This window comes from Diplotaxodon limnothrissa, linkage group LG22 (genome assembly GCF_057381915.1).
Source record: "Diplotaxodon limnothrissa isolate DT_005_m linkage group LG22, D_limnothrissa_male_GT1.1, whole genome shotgun sequence".
Classification (NCBI taxonomy): domain Eukaryota; kingdom Metazoa; phylum Chordata; class Actinopteri; order Cichliformes; family Cichlidae; genus Diplotaxodon; species Diplotaxodon limnothrissa.
Window position 1 is genome coordinate 2,519,542 of NC_140616.1, and position 19,383 is coordinate 2,538,924.

Here is a 19,383-nt window from a genome sequence, read left to right on the forward strand (position 1 = left end):
GAAAACTGTCACTAATGAAGAAACATCAGTGGCTGTCCTAGCTTCATTCAGCGTAGCACTCGCCGCATGTCACTGGAGAGTGGATTTGTCGAACATCCCTTCGGCGGATATTAGCTACTCACAAATGGCACCCTTACAAACTCCAGCTACTGGAGCATCTCAACGAGGATGACCCAGATCAGCGCACAGAATTTGCAGAATGGGCAAAACAAAAACTGGAACAGGACCCTCAGTTCACGCAGAAGATTTTGTTCAGTGATGAGGCAAACTTTTATGTGAATGGTGAAGTTAACAAACAAAACCACCGCTATCGGTCTGACACAAACCCACATTGGATGGATCCCTCCAAGACTGTTGGAACAACAAAAGTGATGGTTTGGTGAGGTATATGGGGCACAACGATAGTGGGTCCATTCTTCATCAATGGAAACCTCAAGGCCACTGGATATTTGAAATTGCTACATGATGATGTGTTTCCCTCTTTATGCACTGAAGCTGGCACGTTCCCTGAGTTTTTCCAGCAAGATGGTGCACCACCACATTATGGGTGCCAGGTCCGAGCATTCCTAGATGAACAGTTTCCTGGAAAGTGGATTGGTCGTCGTGGGCCAGTTGAATGGCCTACGAGGTCTCCCGATCTGACCCCCTTAGACTTTTATCTTTGGGGTCATCTGAAGGCAATTGTCTATGGTCTGAAGATATGAGATGTGCAGCACCTGAAACTACGGATACTGGATGCCTGTGCTGGCATTTCTCCTGCGGTGTTGCTATCAGTATGTGAAGAGTGGGAGAAGAGGGTTGCATTGACAATGCAACACAATGGGCAGCACATTGAACACATTTTATAAGTGGTCAGAAACTTGTAAATAACTCATGAAAGAATAAAGTTATGTTGAAACCAAGCACACCATTGTTTTTCTTGTGACATTACCAATAAGTTTGATGTGTCACATGGCCCTCTTCCTATTGAAAAAAACAAAAGTTGTATCCAAGATGGCCGACTTCTAAATGGCCACCATGGTCACCGCCCATCTTGAGGAGTTTGCCCCCTCACATATACTAATGTGCCACAAACAGGACTTTAATATCACCAACCATCCCCATGTTATTATGGTGTATCTATATAAATGGCCCACCCTGTATACTGGGCTCCTTTTGGCCATGAAGGCAGTTTAACCTGTGACTCACGCGTAGGGCAGACAAATATCTGCAGCTGCATGAATAATCAGCTGTGCTGAAACTAACCGGTGAAAAAGCCTTGAGCAAACGCTTTCAGATCTGTGAACTGCATCTGTGGGGTCAAAGCCACTTTTTCCTATTTTTGGTTCATCCTCGTACAGCTATGCTTGTGTAATATTAGCTTTACAATGCACAAAAACGTGTGCTGGTCCGAGTTAACAAGAATGCATGAAAGTTATTGCCTTTTGCAAACAGGAAAAGGGATTTTTTTTGTTTAGAAAATGTCTTTCAGTTCAAAACGTTACCTGTAACGACTCCTATGCTGAAGCTTTGCATTTACCCTCTGACTCTACATCACTTTTTATTATCAGATTAACAATAAATTTTGTCAAAAAAGGTCAATCATTTAATAAATCTGCAAAATAGAACATATTTAATTCATGTAAGCTTTGAGTGGAGGCTTCACAGACTTCCTTCTGTTCACATACCACATGAGTGTCTTACTTGAGGGCAGATGATCAACCAGCCACACCAAGCATGTCTGTTTTTAACTTTGAGTGATATCAGTTTTATGAGCGTAATGTTTGTTGGTCCTTTACTGGATCTCGAGTATTTAATGTTCTTGAACAAATTGGGCCTGTTCAAGAACACTTTACACAAGCAGATGACTTCTGATGAAGATGCGTGGTGTGATGAGATTGCCATTGACCCCGTGTTGAACTCTCTGAGTTCAGTGTCTCTCGGCCATCATTACACGTGTGAAGCGTGCACACCTGCCACACACCGCTGTGCAATCTCAAAATATGCTAAAACGATCTCTTAAATTGCTCAAGAAATATTGAGAAGCCCCGGGCTTCAAAAGCTGAGGGGAGAAACTGAGGATGTGAGCAAAAATGTAATAGACTGTAAATAAAAATCATATAAAGAGTATGTGTTTAGCATCCGATTCTGCCAAACGCGCTTTGCTGTAGCAGCAGGAGAAAGTTTTGGCAGAAGTCAGCAGTTTGCAAATTGACTGTGCAGTGTAGGTTTTTGCTTCCTGGCTTGAGAGAGAGTGTACCAGATATTTACTGAGCAGTCCAAGATCATCAGAGTAGCACATGCTAATTAGTTTAAGAATTTGTGATGTAAGAAAAGTGCTTATTCTTTCTTTGCCTTTTTTTCACGAGGCTTAATTAAAATTAGCCACTTTTCCTTCTGTTCATTTCTCGTACTTTTCCTGCTGCTGGAGAACAAACGTTCCCGTTGGGATTCATAAATCTTAAACTGTCAGTTACCAAATCTAATTTCTTCTGCAGCAGCTGCTCCTTCAAATTGACTGACAGCAAAAACCAACATGATACGACGCTTTTTCAATAGCAATTGCTTCCTTGAACTTTTGACTGTCAAAAACAGCATCTTCAACCCTGAAGACATTTTAATTCAATTAAATAATAACTGGTTTGTTTCACATTTTGGAAGTAAAAAGGTAAATGACTCGAGTCTTGGGCTCAACCAGGAATAGACAAGCCTGATGAAAACCATTCGGCAGAGCTCTACAAAAACATCCCTGCTGATTAAGAAAATTAACTGCTGCTCAGTCGCTGCCTTTCCACCTTCATTACCCTCGCACCGATACCAGCGGCCTGCAGCGTGAAGATGATCGTTCCCGTCATTTGCTCCCTGCACTTAGCCCAGAAGGCACTCAGTCATCCCGGCACTTTCACTTACTTTTTAGAAATAATTTTTATCCTTTTCTTCCAAACTAAGCACTTCCTTAGGCAACATGTTGCAAAGCGGGCCTGTGCGAGCACATTTCAGAAATAAGGGCATCACGCTCTGCTAAAATGTCAAGGCTATTTGGAAACCCGTAAGACTGTATAAAAAGCCATGAAGCTCGTGAGGCTGCAGTGTTCTCGACTGAGAAGTTGAAAGCTTTCTCGGCCTACAGTACAATGTGTGAAAAATGAGAAAAGGCCTCTGTGCTTAAAGGAAACTCGTGTTTCTAGAATATCATACATAAGAGTGGGGCAGAACATCTGTGGTTGCCCATCGCTGTTTGATTGCTTTGCCTAATTTAGTTGTCTGCCTCTTTGGTAATTGAGCTCAGTGAATAAGTAACCAGGAACACACACATACTAACTCGCAGGACTTTTATAATCTTTTTCTTTCTCATGGTTGTTATAGGGGTCGCCGACATCTCATCCTCCTCGGTCAGACCAAAGCTTCACTCCATATTTGAATCTTCTCTCTCAGCTTCCTTCTTCTCCTTCTCTTGCCTGGCAGCTCCATCTTTGGAGCATCCTTTGTCCAACATGCCCACACCCTCCTCTGCACATGTCCAAACCATCTCACTCGTGGCTCTTTGGCTTCATCTCCAAATCGCTCAAACTGAGCTGTTCCTCTGATGTACTCCTTTTTGATCTCGTCCATTCTGGTCACTTCCAATGAAAATCTTAAGGAAAATCTTCATCTCTTCCAACTTGATTTCCTGTCTTTTTTGCAGTGCCACCAAAAAATGCATCACTGCAGGTCCCACTACCATCTTCCCTTCCACTCCTCCACTCTCTGTCACAGATCACCCCTGATGCTCATCAGCCTAAACTCTCTTCCTCACCTTCCTGTAGTGACCTGGAGGCGAGCAACAGAATATTTCACTCTCTTCTCTCGGCATCTACATCATTCATTCCTCCTTCCTCTTCAGCATACCTCCACCTCTTTACTGTGCACCTAGCCTTCCAGTACTTTTATTATTTCACTTTTATGCCAATCACTTGTTACATGCTTATACTCATGGCTATACTTATGTAGCAAGTCTACATTCCTGTGCACAACTAATTTCTGCATTCCCAAGCCCATGCTCTGGGAGTTTCCTGCTAGTCATCTACCAGCAAGTTTCCATTTTTTCCATCCACACACCACAGGCAGTGCACCCTGATCGTGTAACAGCATGAATTATTCCCGTTGCTGTTCGGTTCATTAAGAGGCTGCCAGGTGTCTTTCATCTGACTTCTTCATTTTGGTCCTTTGGCTTGCCAGTTTCTTGCAGCTTAAAACAATTCCAATTAGGTGGTTTTGAATTGCTTACCAGAACAGGATTGTGTGCGTACTGCCCAACCCTTTACGCAGTGCCACAAAAACAACATACAACAGTAAGTAAGCCTTCAGTTTAGTCACCAAATGAAAACAGAGCCATTCTCTGAAAATACAAACAAAAAGAGAAACACGTTATGAACATGTTTTTCTTTCTTTGACAGGAGCTACAGATAGAGATTTTTTCTGGATCTGCTTCTTTTCAGTTTTATATCCAACATCCTTCTTTCCATTTGCTCTCTCTTCCTGCCTCTCCAGCTCTATCCTGGCGTCTAGTATCTCCCTCCATTTGTATTCCTGTGTCACTCCCTCCATCTGCCCAATTCTACCTTAGAGTATCAGGGGAAAGCTGCACCTTATCTGACTTTTTCTCTATTACTATGATCAAATAGACATTCAAACCCCACCAAAAGCTACAGGTTTACTTGATGCTAAGGTGTCCTTGGCTACTGAAATGCGAGATCTCCAATGCGCCCATTGGAGTGCGACTGAGACATGTTGTATAAGTGCTTCAAGTGCTCAAGGAGAGCAGATCTATATAAGACCCATATACCATCCATGCATTTCATGTTTGTTGACTATAAGCTAGAGCTGGGCGATATGAGATTTTTTCATATCACGATATGTTTTTTTCATTTCAGGCGATAACGATATCTATCACGATATAAGCCAAATAACTATATTTGTAAGATTTAAATGTGCTGTTGCTCACAAGTAAAATGTGAAATAATCAGCAGCTTGTTTTTATTTAAATATTTATTTCCCATAATAAGTTCAACAGGGTAGATGTACTTAAGGAACATGAGACTTTTTCAGATAAATAAAGGCAAATATTGCAAACTACACAAAAGGCAGCCGCTAAAGCGTTTAAGTTTCAAAACAGAACAAACGAAACAGATTAAATTGTCAATTCCACTTAGAAACAAAATATTAATTCTAAAAATAAATCTTAGTTTGTTTTACAGAAGAATAGACAAAACTGACTAACTTTTGTCAATATCAAATAAACTGAGAACTAAAAGGAAATTCTCAATCTCTCCTTGTTGTATAGCTTAGCTTTTCAAACAGTTTTAACAGTTACTTTAGTCTGACAAAAGCCGAATGACGAATTAGCGCTTCCAGTCAGAGACTGAGGCTACGTCCACACGTACACGGGTATTTTTGAAAACGGAGATTTTCCGTTTTCGTTTTAAAAAATAATCCCGTCCACACATAAAGGCAGAAATGAAGGAAAACGCTGCTATGAACATGCCAAAGCAGCAGGTGGCGCTAGATTCCTAACCGTGCAGAAATGTTGGCCAATCAGAAGTCTAGAAGCCTCGGTGGGAAAAAGTAAACAAAGCTGGGGCATAGAAGCAGAACCGAGTCGTGTGTGTGGAGGGACAGTAACTGTGTGTATATGTAAGCATTTAAACACTGCAGAGAGTAGAATTAACAGTAACAGTATTGTAGAAATTCATTTCACTGAAACAATAACGTGGCGCACAGTGTGACGCATGCACCAGTTTATTGTATTTCCAGACTTGCTTTCGGCACAATTTACAGTGCACGCTACTCTGTTTTTTGTCAGACTTGAAATAGCCGAAATACCTTCACACTACGGAACTTCTATGGCTCTTCCGTTCGACAATCTCTCCGGCATTGGAACCGTCATCTGTTTTCTCTTCGGTCACGCTCGGTTGATTTTTCTAGTCGGCACACTCATTTCCTCCATTACGCGCTGGCTCCATTACCCGCTGGCTGCTTCCCAAACAAACACACGTGCGGCTTGGCACTTGTGCTGTACGTAACAAGTCACGCGACGTGACGCTGCGGCTGTGATTGGTTCGGCTCTGCGCTACTTAATTTAGATTGGCTGACCTTTTTTTTTTTTTTTTTTTTTTAAGAGGACGAGAGCGGTGAGGTCTATCGCGATAGCTTAATTTCTCTATCGAGTAAAAGTTATATCGCGATACATATCGTTATCGTTCTATCGCCCAGCTCTACTATAAGCTCTCCACGCCCCTGTTTTCTCCCCACCCGATCAGATGTCTGCCCGAATCCTTTTTTTTTTTTTTTTTTTTAAAGGGAGTTCTTCCTCCCCACCATCACCGCTTATTCAACATTCATTACCTGATGGCTCAAGTTCTGTTCCATATTTGCAGAGTTGTTCCTCATAGAAGAAAATGGTTTCTTATTTATGTTGTGGTGAACTGAACTGTGAAAAACATTGAATCTATTTGAACTGAATATTGGAAATTAAGTCAATGGCATCTTTGGCCTTACAGATTTGCTTCATCCATCTTTAGACATTAGACATTCTTTTGGAAATAAGACCAAGTTTGTAGGAAGTTGTAGCTTTTGACAGGTAGCCCCAACTACCACCAACTCTTTGCCATTTCTATGTGGTTATGCATGCACTATGATTTTAGTACATTTAGGTGCTACTTCACTGAGATGAAGAGTAGGAGCTATTTTTCTCCTCTGCTGATGATCCGTCCAAACAGCCTTTCTGATAATGTCTTTATAAATGCTCTGAAGGACGCCTCATGCTGCCCACACGTGCTGTGGGAACATTCAAACTGTGCTGTTACTGAACCAATCCTTGTAACTCTCCATCATAACGGTAACAGGACTTGGGGACAGGTTGACAGTTTTAAAAGCAGCACCTTTTCCCACTGCAATAAAATATCCCTTTTTACCCTGATGTCTCCCTCAGAGGAAAAAATATCCATCGAGACGACAGATAAGAAACGGCAAAAGAAATTCTAAGAAAAATGTTGCCTCTCTGCTCTGGACACCCTCTCAATATCAGCAGCTGATTCCAAACTGGGTGTTTCAACAGAAGAGTTCACAAATCTGTTCCAGTTTTTACAGCATTTCTTGCAGTTCACCTGGGAATACTGAGGGGATTAAAAACAACACTGTTGTTCTCCAAGTTCAGCATACTCAAGCACACACACAATCTCTCTAATTAGGGCTTCGTGTTCTCCATTTCTTAATCCATTTTTATCCTCCCCACCAAATGAGACACACCTAAAATTAACCTGAATCAGAGGAAGTGTTGGCATTTATTTGGCAGCACTCTGAAGAGAGCTGAGCAGTGTTAAATTAGACTGTACAAGCTTTGAATCAAAGCGATTTGTGTATCGATAAAAATAAAACAACTATTCTCATTTAGACAGATGAATGCCCATGAAGCAGCTTTATATTTAACACTTGTTGGTAGAAAAACCTTGAACAACTCTAAAAATAAACCCAGCATTCATCTTCTCTCAGACTGGGATCCAAACTTTTTTGTCTTTTGAAGAATTTCCAGAATTTATTGTTTATGGAGAAATTGAATCATATATTTTAAATAAAATACATTCCCAAGATGCTGACACGGCTCCTATATCATCCAAATAAAAGTCTCTTTATGACACATTGAGTAGTTTATAAACTAATAACACTTGCAAACAGCAGTATGATTCAAATTCCAGGCTTTCAAGCTTTGCATCAATATAAACAGACAGTAAAGATGTCTGCAGTGCACCTGCTTCCACTAACAGTGATTAAAAAGCCTTGGCCACAAGTTTGAAACCGAGTAATACCACTTATGCATATAATCACAATGTAGCTTAGGAACTATATACAACAACTATATACAACAACTATATACACATCATCATTTTACAGCTGTAATTATCGTCAGCGTATGACAAAGAATTCCTTCCTTTAAAATGTAAAAGCAATAAAAACAGCATACGCTCCGTGATTCAAAGTCAGGAATTCAGATCAAAAAAGCAGTGCAGAGCTTTTCATTTGAAAAGCTGCATCAGGATGACAGAGTCTGTGAGAGCCAAGTAAGTATAGTGCCAGTTTACAGTCAGCTACCAGTTAATTAGGTGCACCTGGATAAAACGTATGCAGGCTTGCCCTTTAAACAAACCCTCCTTCAAGAACCTCATCGAGTCAACTTCAGAGTCATCCTGGAAACTAATTTATCAACTCCATTTGTGCATACTGACTATAAATAAATAAATATATTAATTTCAGTGTGTCTCTATTCAATTACTTCCAAGGACACTTGCATGTAGTATCCCACATGCACTCCCCTGAAAACGATGAGAGTTCAGCAGTGTTGTTCACTCCAACAGAAATCAGCATGTTGTCTGATACAACATAAAGCAACGAGGTACCGAGCTGTACCTCCTGACTGGCTGTGCGGTTAAGTGTCCAAACCGAGACGTCTGTGCTCCAGTTTTGTGAGTGAAATTGTGAGAGAAGCCAACTACTGAGGATGTGAGGTGCACAGCGCTGCTGTGGGGAAGTCTTCACTTATGTACACACAGATGCAGCTGAACTGGATACAAAATAAATCCCGTTGTCATCAATAAAACCTCAGATTCAGCCAAAGCTTTGCCGTACCAGTGTTCAGCTGGACGTCGTTTTACAGAGCTGTAAAAGCCAAACGCGTCAAAGCCTTAATCAATAAATCAAGAAAATGTCAGCCGCAACCAACCACAGGCTACCACACTGGCCACACGAACAGCTCCAGTATCAGTTATATCAGATCCTGTGTGTGGTTACGTGTCTCTCTCTGCACAGTGAGTTATGAACCTGCATGCAAGCGAAAACCGCATAAAAAGGTCGATTTGTTTCCCCTCAGGGGAAGAAGTTCAACTGCTGTGCTCCGCCGTGCATAGCTAGAATTTTTTGTCCCACAAGCAAAAGACAAATACCGCATTGTTAAAACATGATTTATGAAAAGACATCATTCATATTAATTTGCAGATGCATTAATCTGCATCTGTTTTTCATTTCAGAGCACTTTTTTGTCATTTGAGAACAAAACCGGTGCAGCTTTTTACTGCTCCTGCTGACGGTGATTGGTCTTTAATGACACGCCTTCCTGCAGCCATCACTGCTGAGGGACCCTTGAGCAAAGCACGAGACAGCCGATCCATCACAGAGGTGTGACTGTGGGCAGCTGTGTGAACACCAGAGAAGATTGCGAATTCCTCGTCAAATTTCCCGGACAAATCAAGTCTAAACTGGAAGGTCTCTGCAGCAGCTCTGTGCAAAGGTGAAGCCTGAAAGCGCTCAGCCTGTGGCGCGTGGTGTGGGATTGTCATGTTCAAAGAATTTGCTAGTTTATTCATTTTGTTAGATTTTTGCAAATGATGAAGCACAAAGCTGCAGATTCAGTCTGATATCCCACTCTCACAGCAGTCATCATATCACACTTCAGTTCACATCGTCTCTCCCAACTTAGCAAATTTCTCACTAGGTGTAGCAACTTTCCCGTCAGGAGGAGTGTAGAGAAAAGTTTAGGGCTCTCGCTGCGCCACACCGGAGGTCAGCACAGGGACAGATTTCTCTCTGCGAGCAGCTCACAGCGGGGCCGAGAGACAAAAGACGCATTCTGTGGCTCCGCAAGCGATTGTTAAAATCACAGCACAGCCATCATCGTAAACGAACCACACTGTGGCAGAAAAACTAATCGTGTGTGATTTTGTAAGCAGCCTCCAGCAGTGGCCAAAGCTTTAAGTCTGCTGACTGCTGCCGAAAAAGTTAATCAAACCAACAAACTAAACAACTAAATGTGATAGTCACCGTCAGACCCAAACCAATTTCCCTCTTTTTAACGATGAAGCTACTAATAACAGGTGGAGACAGTGTAGGCACAGACTCAGGATCAGTTCTGGATCTTACCTGGTCGTGTGGTGTAAATGACTTTGTAGCTTTCAAACTGTCCTTTGGGTTCTTTCCAAGACACGTGCAGCTTGGTGGGGCTCAGGACTTTGGTACGAAGCCTTCTTGGTGATGAAACTAGACATAAAAAAAACCAATACACAGCTTTACACAATAACTGTCAGTTTGATATTTAGTGTATAAATGTGCAGAATGAGTGGTTATAAAACTCCTTATCATGCACCATCAACATCCAATATTTTGCTGTAATATTGGAAATGAAACTGATGTCATCATTAATTTATTAGTAGATTGTGTCCATAACAATGGATGGAGTTCAATTTAGCCGACTGCGCGACATGGTGTCATACAGCTGCAGGAAAACGTTTCAGTCCTTTCAGATTTCCACATTTCTAATTAAAGACGACCTAAAGCATCATGTGATTTGCATCACTTCCTCCAAATAAAATGCTCAAAAAGTACAGAAAGTTAAGTTTATGTGTCATCCAGTCACAAAAAACCTCTGGCTTTTTGATCTTCAGCAAAAATTCTAAGAACTAAGAATAGCTTTGAGCACCACTACTCCTCTGTAGCTACCAAACTGATACATTTACACTCTTTTGCCTTTGTAAATATGTAACATCAAAATATAACTTACTGGGTTACATTTGATTAGTCTCACAGGACTGTTGGTGATTCACACAGATAAAGATTCTGTCAGTTGTAATATTCACCTATTGTGTATGTGCAGGTATAATTTTATAAATTCAATATTCAAAAATAAAAAAAACTCCTTTGCATCTATTTTTTGTGACAAAAAAAATGATGGATCAATATAATCAGCTGCCTTTCCATGAGCCTTTCACCTCCAGAAGACTCCACCCTCATGGTGTTTTGCTCTCCGCCTGCTGCAACTTCTGGTTGGAACTACTCTTCAGCTCAAAGATGGCGGAGCTGGAGTCCGTACGATCTTTACACGACAGACTCACTGAAGAAGCAGCAGAAGGATAGCCAGCTGACAGAAAAACAAGGAACAGGAAGAGCTGGGGCTAGCTGACATTTCAAAATAAGAGCAAGGAACCTGTCCACTTCTAAACTGAGCAAGGTTGGCATTCTTTTGGATCATTTTGGCAGCTGTTAATTTATGTCTACGTATATCTGGTAAACACTGAATTCTGTGAAAAAATGATGATTTTTTAGTTCATATTTATGCAAAAATATCTCACCAAAAACTTTCCCCTGCAACTGTACGCAACAAAACGTTTCCCCTTAATTAGTCACATAGAGCATCGGCGCTCAGGAAGTTTTACAATCTGCACGTTTCACAGAATCTGCTCTCCGTCTGTTTTACTTCAACACACTCGTTCATCCGCTGAGCGCAAAACACAACTGTGACTGACTCGAGTTAGATTGAACTCCCTCCAGAGTTATGATGGCGTCGAGGCAGGCGATCCATCTGTGCTTTTAAACCGTAAGGAAAGAGGAGAAAAAAATAAGGAAGGATAAATTGTATCTCATCCAAGTAGAGGATACACATCAGAGAGATTAGCTTGCACAGATGTCACATTAAAAAAAAGCCCCAAAAGTCCCATTTTCCTCCTTTTCCTCATCCTCGTCTTCCTGCTCTGTGCTTGTCTCCTGTCTGCATCAAAGCGACACCCCTGCCTCTCATCCTGATTAGTTGTTGTCCCCGTCCGCACCCTAGAGGGCTACATATCCCCCCTTTCCCGCCTTCCATTCTTCACCTATATTCATTTTCTCCAGCTTACGTGCTCACTGTCACCTCATCTGTCCCCGAGTTGTATTCCATATATCCTTGCTTGTCCTGATCTCATTTTCTTTCCCTTTTTATTATTTTTTTCTGCATCTGTGCTTTGAAATATGTCAGGGTGAGAAGAGGATAACAAAAAGGAGGGAATGCGACTTCTTTTTAACTGTTAAGAGAAAAAATAACAAAGGAACCAAAAGGAAAGACGCTGGAATAGCATCTCCACACTATTCCTCTCCTGTCCTCAGCAGGAGCACCTGATCCACTGAGCTGCACAATGTCCACACACACTTTACAATGGCCTCAACCTGTGCACAAAACCTCTGAAAGGTCAACAACACTGCATTGGGAGAACTTTGTTTTCACAGTTCACCAAGCGTGTATGTGGCGTTGTTGTGTTTTTGCATAGACGCTGGTTTAAAACACAGGGATAAGGCTATTGTAAAGCACTGCAACGGCAGAAACCACATTTCCAGAGTCAACAACCAAAACAGCCTATCATTTCCACACCAGCAGCGCCAAATCCCAGATAATAAATATGTATTATTCCCCAGTTTACTTTGGTTAACTGTGGAAAAAAAAGAAAAGCCAGGGGGTGGAAAATAAGATATGAAACCCACAAACTCGTCTCTGTGTTTGTGTACTCATTATGAGGTGAGCCATCTGCTGCTGCCGACTTCTTTAAATACCTACACGGAGATTGACTCCTGCTGTAGCTCAAAAGCTCAAGAGCGGAGTAAACAAGAGCCTTGTAAGAATGGTTCACCCAAAAAAACCCAAACTGTGGGTAAAGTCACCTCTTACAGAATTCTTTTACTGCTTTATATCTGCATGTGTGCATGCCGCTTTCTCCAGGTGTAACATGATAACGTATATCAATGTTAAACATGAAACTGGCACGTTTGAAGAGAAAGTAACAGTTTTAGGTCGATTTAGATGGCAATCAAAGATTTAGTCAAGCCGATAAGGCTCATCACCCCAATCCTCTGCAGCATTTTGAGTGAACCACCTCTTTATGCAAAGAGATTATCTGCAGAAAACTACTCATGTAGGTATACAAAGAAACTTGAGCTCAGCACAGGAAGGATAATCCTGATTTTAGTGGAGAAGATATGAAGCTGGTGCATTCCACAGCAGACAAATATACAGAAACACACATAAGGAATACAGTACCAGTGATTGCACCAACCTGCGGATGAGAATGAGGGCTGCATGGGATTTCGGCTCAGGTATTACAGATCTCTGTCTTGGAAACAAAGGATGCTCTCTCGTCTGAAGAGAGCTGCTCAAATCCCAAATGATTCGAGAAGCAGATTTCGCACGGCTCTGTTTGTAGTGTGGTTGAACTCGGTCGCGTGTTCCCGTGTGCCACATCTGCATATGTGTGCATTAATTATGTATACGTGTCCGCAGCTGGAAGCAAGCGTTTTCTGATGTTTCCACATTAAAAAAAACATTCTTCATGCATTTTGTTCCGGGGAACTCAGGTGGTTGTTTTGAAACCTGCCGATTCCTTTGCAGCTCCATGCACACATGCCTTTTACACACACACTCACAGAAAGCCGTGGATCTTCTCTGCAGGATTGTATTATCACGCAGAGACAAGTATTGGACGGCGAGCGAAGAGCCTGGTGACGACAAAAGGCCTCACCAGTAGAGATGGGAACTTAATTCTCATCTATTTTTCATGGAGAATCCTGTGCAAACAGCCGAGGATGGAGAAGGGCCCCACCGCACCCTCCGCGAGCGGTGTGGCAAGCCGGAAGTGCAAAGTTTGAAGTGCATTTAAAGTCAGTGAGAGCAGACTAAAAGGGCAATATTAGGCAAAAGGGCAACAGTGAGCAGAGAGGAAAGAATAAGGAATGAGAAGGTTTAACAGGAACTATTAAAAAACAAGCTGGAGAGTTTTCTGCAAATCAAAGTCACTTTGAAAAATACTCTGACACTGAGGTTCTTGTTACCAAACACACTCTCATCTTAAAGATGCAACACAGGACATTTTAACACCATTTTTACACATCGGGATAATTACTGCACAGCACTCCTTATTTTTCCTTCCCATACCTAACACCACGGCTTGAGGTGGAAAAAGGTCTTTAATTGTTTTACACCACAAAACAAGAAAGCAGTGCTGAAGGCAAACTGTGCTGTCAGTGACGGAAATGAATATTGGAGCTCAACAGGTTTGAGTCACTGCTCATTTCTTTTGCTAGGAAAATGGGAAAAGCTAGGGGTGTCCAACTCCAGTCCTCGAGGGCCGGTGTCCTGCAGCTTTTAGATCACCCTGGGTCAACACACATGGATCAAGTGATTAGTTCATTACCAGCCTCTGGAGAACTTGAAGACATGTCGAGGAGGTAATTTAGCCATTTGAATCAGCTGTGTTGGATCAAGGACACATCTAAAGCCTGCAGGACACCGGCCCTCGAGGCCTGGAGTACCCCACCCCTGGCTCAGACCCTCTTAGGAAAGCTGTCTGACTATTTGTTTAACTAGTCTTCAGGAAAATTTCTCCAGGCTTCTTCAAGGACATTCAAAGTTCTCATTTGGATGTTGGCTGTCTTACGTTTCACTCTATGTTAAGATCACTCCACACAGCTTCCATCATGTTGTGGAGCCCGCTCATTGACTGGTCCAGGTATCCCTTACTGCACTGGCAGTGTGTTTTGTGATACTGACTTTGCAATCAGACACTAGAGAGTTACTGTCCGAGACCGTTTGATGCTTTAGTGAACAATGAATGGATGGACTGAAGAACCAGACGTATCTCTCAGGTCTCGTGTCCTGTCTTTTAGATACTTTTCACTTGCTGTAAATAGTTTTCGTTTGAATCTTGCTTCTTCGTCTCCCACACTTGTTCAATTTCCTCAGTGTTTTTTAATGACACACTGCCGAGATACGCCAAGATTTCAGTGAACATTTTGGGAATCAGCTTGTTGGTGCAAAAATGCCATTTTATGCCTGTCAAACTGTTATCTTTGGCATTTTCTGTAGTTTCAACTAAAGAAATGGGAACAAATCATATGGTTTGTGACAGGCTGTAACAAAGTGGCTTAAAATACAATGTAAAAATGTCTGTTTGCTAAGATGTTCCCTTGGGTTAGATCACTTTTATATGCTTGAATGAATCATAAGTCAGCATTAAGTGGCTCAACAAATCTCTGATAATGGTAAGTTACAAAGACGGGTCTGAAAATGAATAAAAAAGTAACCAATGTCTAAAAAAAACAGTGAAAGACAGTCAAGACTTTTGCAAGTAACATCTCAATAAACAATAACTATTATGATGATAATCTTATAATTATTTATTTGATAACTTTGGCAGTCCTACCATCATTCCACACGTTTCATTCCCTTTAATCCCAGAAGTTCTCTTAACTAAACCCTTAAAATGACTTCAAAATAACGTTGGCATTTGACCACACTCATCATGCCTGTTCCCCCCCCCCCCCCCTGGGTTTAGATACCTGCTCCTTTATGTCTGCAGGCAACAAAGAAATGAAAAGCTCCTCCAAAGCTGGGACTGAGCCTTTGAAATCATTCTTTGACCTTTTTTTTTTTTTTAATGACAGGTGCTGAGCTCGAGGGTAATTTAAGACAAGCGCAGAGTAATTTCTTAAAACAGCCTCAACTTTATGGCACAAAGAAAAAATAAAAAAATAAATAAGTGGAAATGGTTCCTTTGCTTCATATCTATGGATAATTTAAATAGATATGAATTTGTTTCTGATATATTATAGCCATTCCTCAGCTTTTCATGTTAAAGTTTCTTCTTCTCTGCAATAAATCAGAGCCATTGCAGTGAGCAGTTTCACTTGTGGGAGCTGTCCAAGCTGCTCGGAAACCTTTAGCTCTTCCCAGGTCACTGCTGTAGCTGAGGCTCGCGCACTATAGCCTCTTCACTGAGGAATGCTGCGGTTTCTCTCAGTTTACTCGCACTTTAGCCAAAACCTAGCAACTCTCCTTATTGTGAAAGAGTTATTCTGTTGTTTACTAGACTTATTCTCTCTGCAGAGCGACGGGTGAATATGGACATTATCCCTCCAGGCTTATCAGGGTAATATCCTCACTAAAGGAATTGATCTGTTCCAGTGCAAAACATTTTGAAAACCTTCAAAAAAGCATGTTTGGTGAATTTTGCTTATTTTTGTCCAGAACACGGACTCACAAAAGACAGCGTTTCACTTCCTGTTCACTTTCTCAAGTTTCTCTTCCTCAAATGTTTCACATCAAGAGTTTTACTTCCCAGTTATCATATATAGAATAAAATAATCATAATGTAATAATGTTCATGGTAATGAAAAGAAGCCTTGGTGTCACAATTTAATACACCGAGGCGACGCAGAGTTTCTCAACATATTGTTGTAAATAAGAAGGAAAACCGAACCCTCTGACTCCACCATTGTACTCTAACACTCGGCTTTGTCACTATTCAACAATATCAGACACCACAAACATAAAAAGTGTCACTTTTGTGGTTGAATATATTAATCGTGTCGAGCTAATTAAAAATATGACTGAATGAGATTAGAGTTGGATTAATATGAAACACAGTGCAGGGTAAAGGGTGGGTGGGCAAGCAGACCGCCCATGTACTGTCCTAGCTTTAGTGACTAGCTTCCAGCCAATCATGACGAGGTATACCCGAGTCACCTGGTAGCGGGCACAAAGGTAAACCAACTACGGTAAGCTCATTTTCACACAGGACGAACTTTCACACTCTCAACATGCTATTATGGCGTGGCACAGCATCGGCCCAAGTCCTGAGTGTGTGGCTGTGGAACAGCACCAAGCTTTGGTTTTCAGCAGGTTTAGAAACACTTCATGTTCAGTGTTGCCAAAAACCTTTGAACGTTAGCCAAAGCAGAAGGTGTTTGGATGGAGCGCAAGTACCTGACTGTGTTCAAAGCAAAACACTTTTGAGTATGTTAGAGGGTGTTTTTCCCCACCAGACGTGACGCTCGACACATTAAGGCTGATTCCAAACTTCATCTGAGATCCATGTGGTCAGGTCAAACTCATTCAGCTCAGCCGATTCAAGACACGTCATGAATATCAATCAGTCATTTTCATTCTTGACAAAAGGTCAAGAAAAATATGGTGTTTAAGGTTGTTCGTAATGGTGTTAAGATTAAGAGTCATCTCTCACTAACAAGGTAATATATTCAATCCTAAATGGGTTAAACAGGGTGAAAGACAACGTCGGCATGTAGAGTGATTTAAAAAAAAAGAGGGAAAACAACACAAACAGCTGCTGATTTAAGAGTCATGGTGAAGCATGTTGATAAACTTGATCAAATTTAGATTCGGGACTTTTGAAGATCTCACAGCTTCTAACAAGGGTTACACAGACATTTGTCACTGTCATTTCAACACTCCACGGTAAATCATAAATAAGATGAACACGTGTATTTTTTAACACTGTGACAAAACGTGCCACAGCAAAGCGATTCGGCTAAGCGACGGCAAAACTGGTTTTCTCATTCCGACTTTGGCATCGAGGCTTTTCCCAGAGAAACAGACAAAAGGATCAAGAGAATAAAAACAACCTTTTTTCCAGAACAAAGCTGCACATCGAAACAGTCACAGTGAAATTCAGATATGTGACCTGCTGAGTAAAACTGTGGCTGCAAAGTATAACAGCTTCACATTTAGAGAGCGGGACCACACTGAGGTTTATCCAACCAGCAATTAACTTTAGGAGAACGCTAAAGCACAAAAGGTTCTGCAGGCTTTCTAGCCATTTGATACCATTATGATATCAACCTCGACTTTTTATGGCTATATTTGGTCCTGATATGGAGACCCCTCGCTGGGCTTCTTTGACACCAAAACGGTGAGCCCAAGAAAATTCTGCTGGATGTTACCATCATGGAAAGCCTGCAAAACCCTGTTTTCTCTGGCAATGATCCATCCATTCTGATGTTATCAGCCCATTAAACGCATGTTATCAATCAGTATCAGCCCATACATGTCAATGATATGCAGTCATCAGTAGCACTTTTCGAGCTTTGGCATCTTTTTGTACCAATCAATAATACTGTCTTTTATTCTATACACTTTCATTACCGTGTCGTTTACGGCCCATTCAGACTTACCAATGAACCTGCGATGCATGTCTTTGGAGTACCAACCCAAAGACATGCATGATACTACACCATCTAGCAGCTTACTAGGCTGTTATCCATGAGGGAGAAAGACAGATTGGAGATATAGGAGACCTCTAGTGGTTGCAAAAAGGAGTGCATGGAAAATCTCCGTTCGTGCTATTAACTAGCTTTGTAGGATAGCTTTAAATATGTGAAAGGGTGCACATGACTATTATTTATTTATTTTAAATTGGCCATGCTAGTTTCCCCATCTCAGTGCTGTATACACTTTTTCAATCATTTTATCTTCTTTGTCAGGTCCACATTCTCTTTTGAAGAAATTTGTAACTTTGGGTTACAAATGAAATCCCTACAACATCCAAATGTAACTTTTCACCTGGAAACACTTTGACCATTACTCCCATTTAACAGTGTGAAAGGAACAAGGAACGTCATATGTAGGAGGCCACCTACAGGCGACATGTTTGGGACTGATAAGGTCCAATCAGTGGAATGATGAGATTTAAAAGAAAGTGGAAGACCTTGTATGGCCTGTGTTCAACACTCACTAAATCCTGGCTTCTATAAGTAACAGTCTGGGGAAGTCAGTGGATGGATGTAGCTTTGCAAAACCTTGGACTGAAAATCCAGACTAGTCCTTACTAGTCCTACATCGTCAGGTAGCCCCGTTCCTCGCTCTTCTACACAGGAGAAAATCTATACATGTGCAAATCCTGACAGTTTAGCACACGGTCTGAAAGCTCTGGCTTTTCCTGTGGGGTATCATTAGGGAACTTCATGGTTAGGCCTGCCGGGCTGTGTATAAAAAGCTCTGCTTGGGCCCAGTGTGGTGAACTGGGATTGTTGATTCTTGAGTGGACAGCAGGATAGCAGTGATACTTACCTTGGCCTTGTGCTGTGTGAGGGAACACAGAGATGAGAAAGAAGCCCAGCAGGCAGAGACTCAGTCTGACTGTGAACCACATCCTGATACCAGCAGACCGAAGGACACGATACACCTGATTGGTAAAGCAGTACAAGAGGAGAAAGCAGACAACAGGGTGGAAAAAAGAGGAAGTAAAAAAAGAAATGAACGAGCAGGAAAGGACGGGTCAGGGCGTGAGATTAGGAGGCAACAGAACAGGAGTCAGACAACCCAGAGAGGATGACAAAGGAGGTAAAAGAACGGAGTAGAGAGAGGTGAAAGAAAGAGGAGCAGAAAGGAAAGAATGAGGAAGAGGACAAAGCAGGATGTGAGGGAGGATGGAGTAGTGCAAAGATAAGAAAAAGGAGGGAGGAGGAGAAGGGGGAGTGAGAAAGGGAGCCATGGCAGAGGAAGGTGAAGAAGATGAAGACATGGAGAAAAACATCATGTCATCCTGTTATCATAAGTTAAATTCAGTCATTTCTGTCCATGTTTATGAATCCATTCACAGTTAAAACACATTCATATTCTGAATGTGCAGAAATATGAAGGCAGACGTGTTTGTGGAGCTTTGCACTGAGATCTTAATGGAGATGTGACGATGTGATCTCTGGGCCACTGCAGGACTACAGTGCCCCTCCCATCACATTCCTTTGGGTTGTGTTAAGTGTCTTTCTATGCTTACTGTCACAATT

The 19,383-nt window shown here is 41.6% G+C and overlaps 1 protein-coding gene across 1 annotated transcript in view; it reads right to left on the reverse strand.

The window, feature by feature from the left end:
- The window catches only part of col14a1b (collagen, type XIV, alpha 1b), a 164,220-nt gene extending 145,471 nt beyond the window's left edge, over positions 1-18,749 (reverse strand). Inside the window, exons 1-2 of the mRNA XM_085345751.1 lie at positions 18,668-18,749; positions 9,928-10,044 (exon numbers count right to left, since the gene is read on the reverse strand). Of these exons, the coding sequence (XP_085201877.1) occupies positions 9,928-10,044; positions 18,668-18,749 (199 nt within the window). The remainder of the gene's footprint in view (positions 1-9,927; positions 10,045-18,667) is intronic.
- Positions 18,750-19,383: the final 634 nt, after the last annotated feature.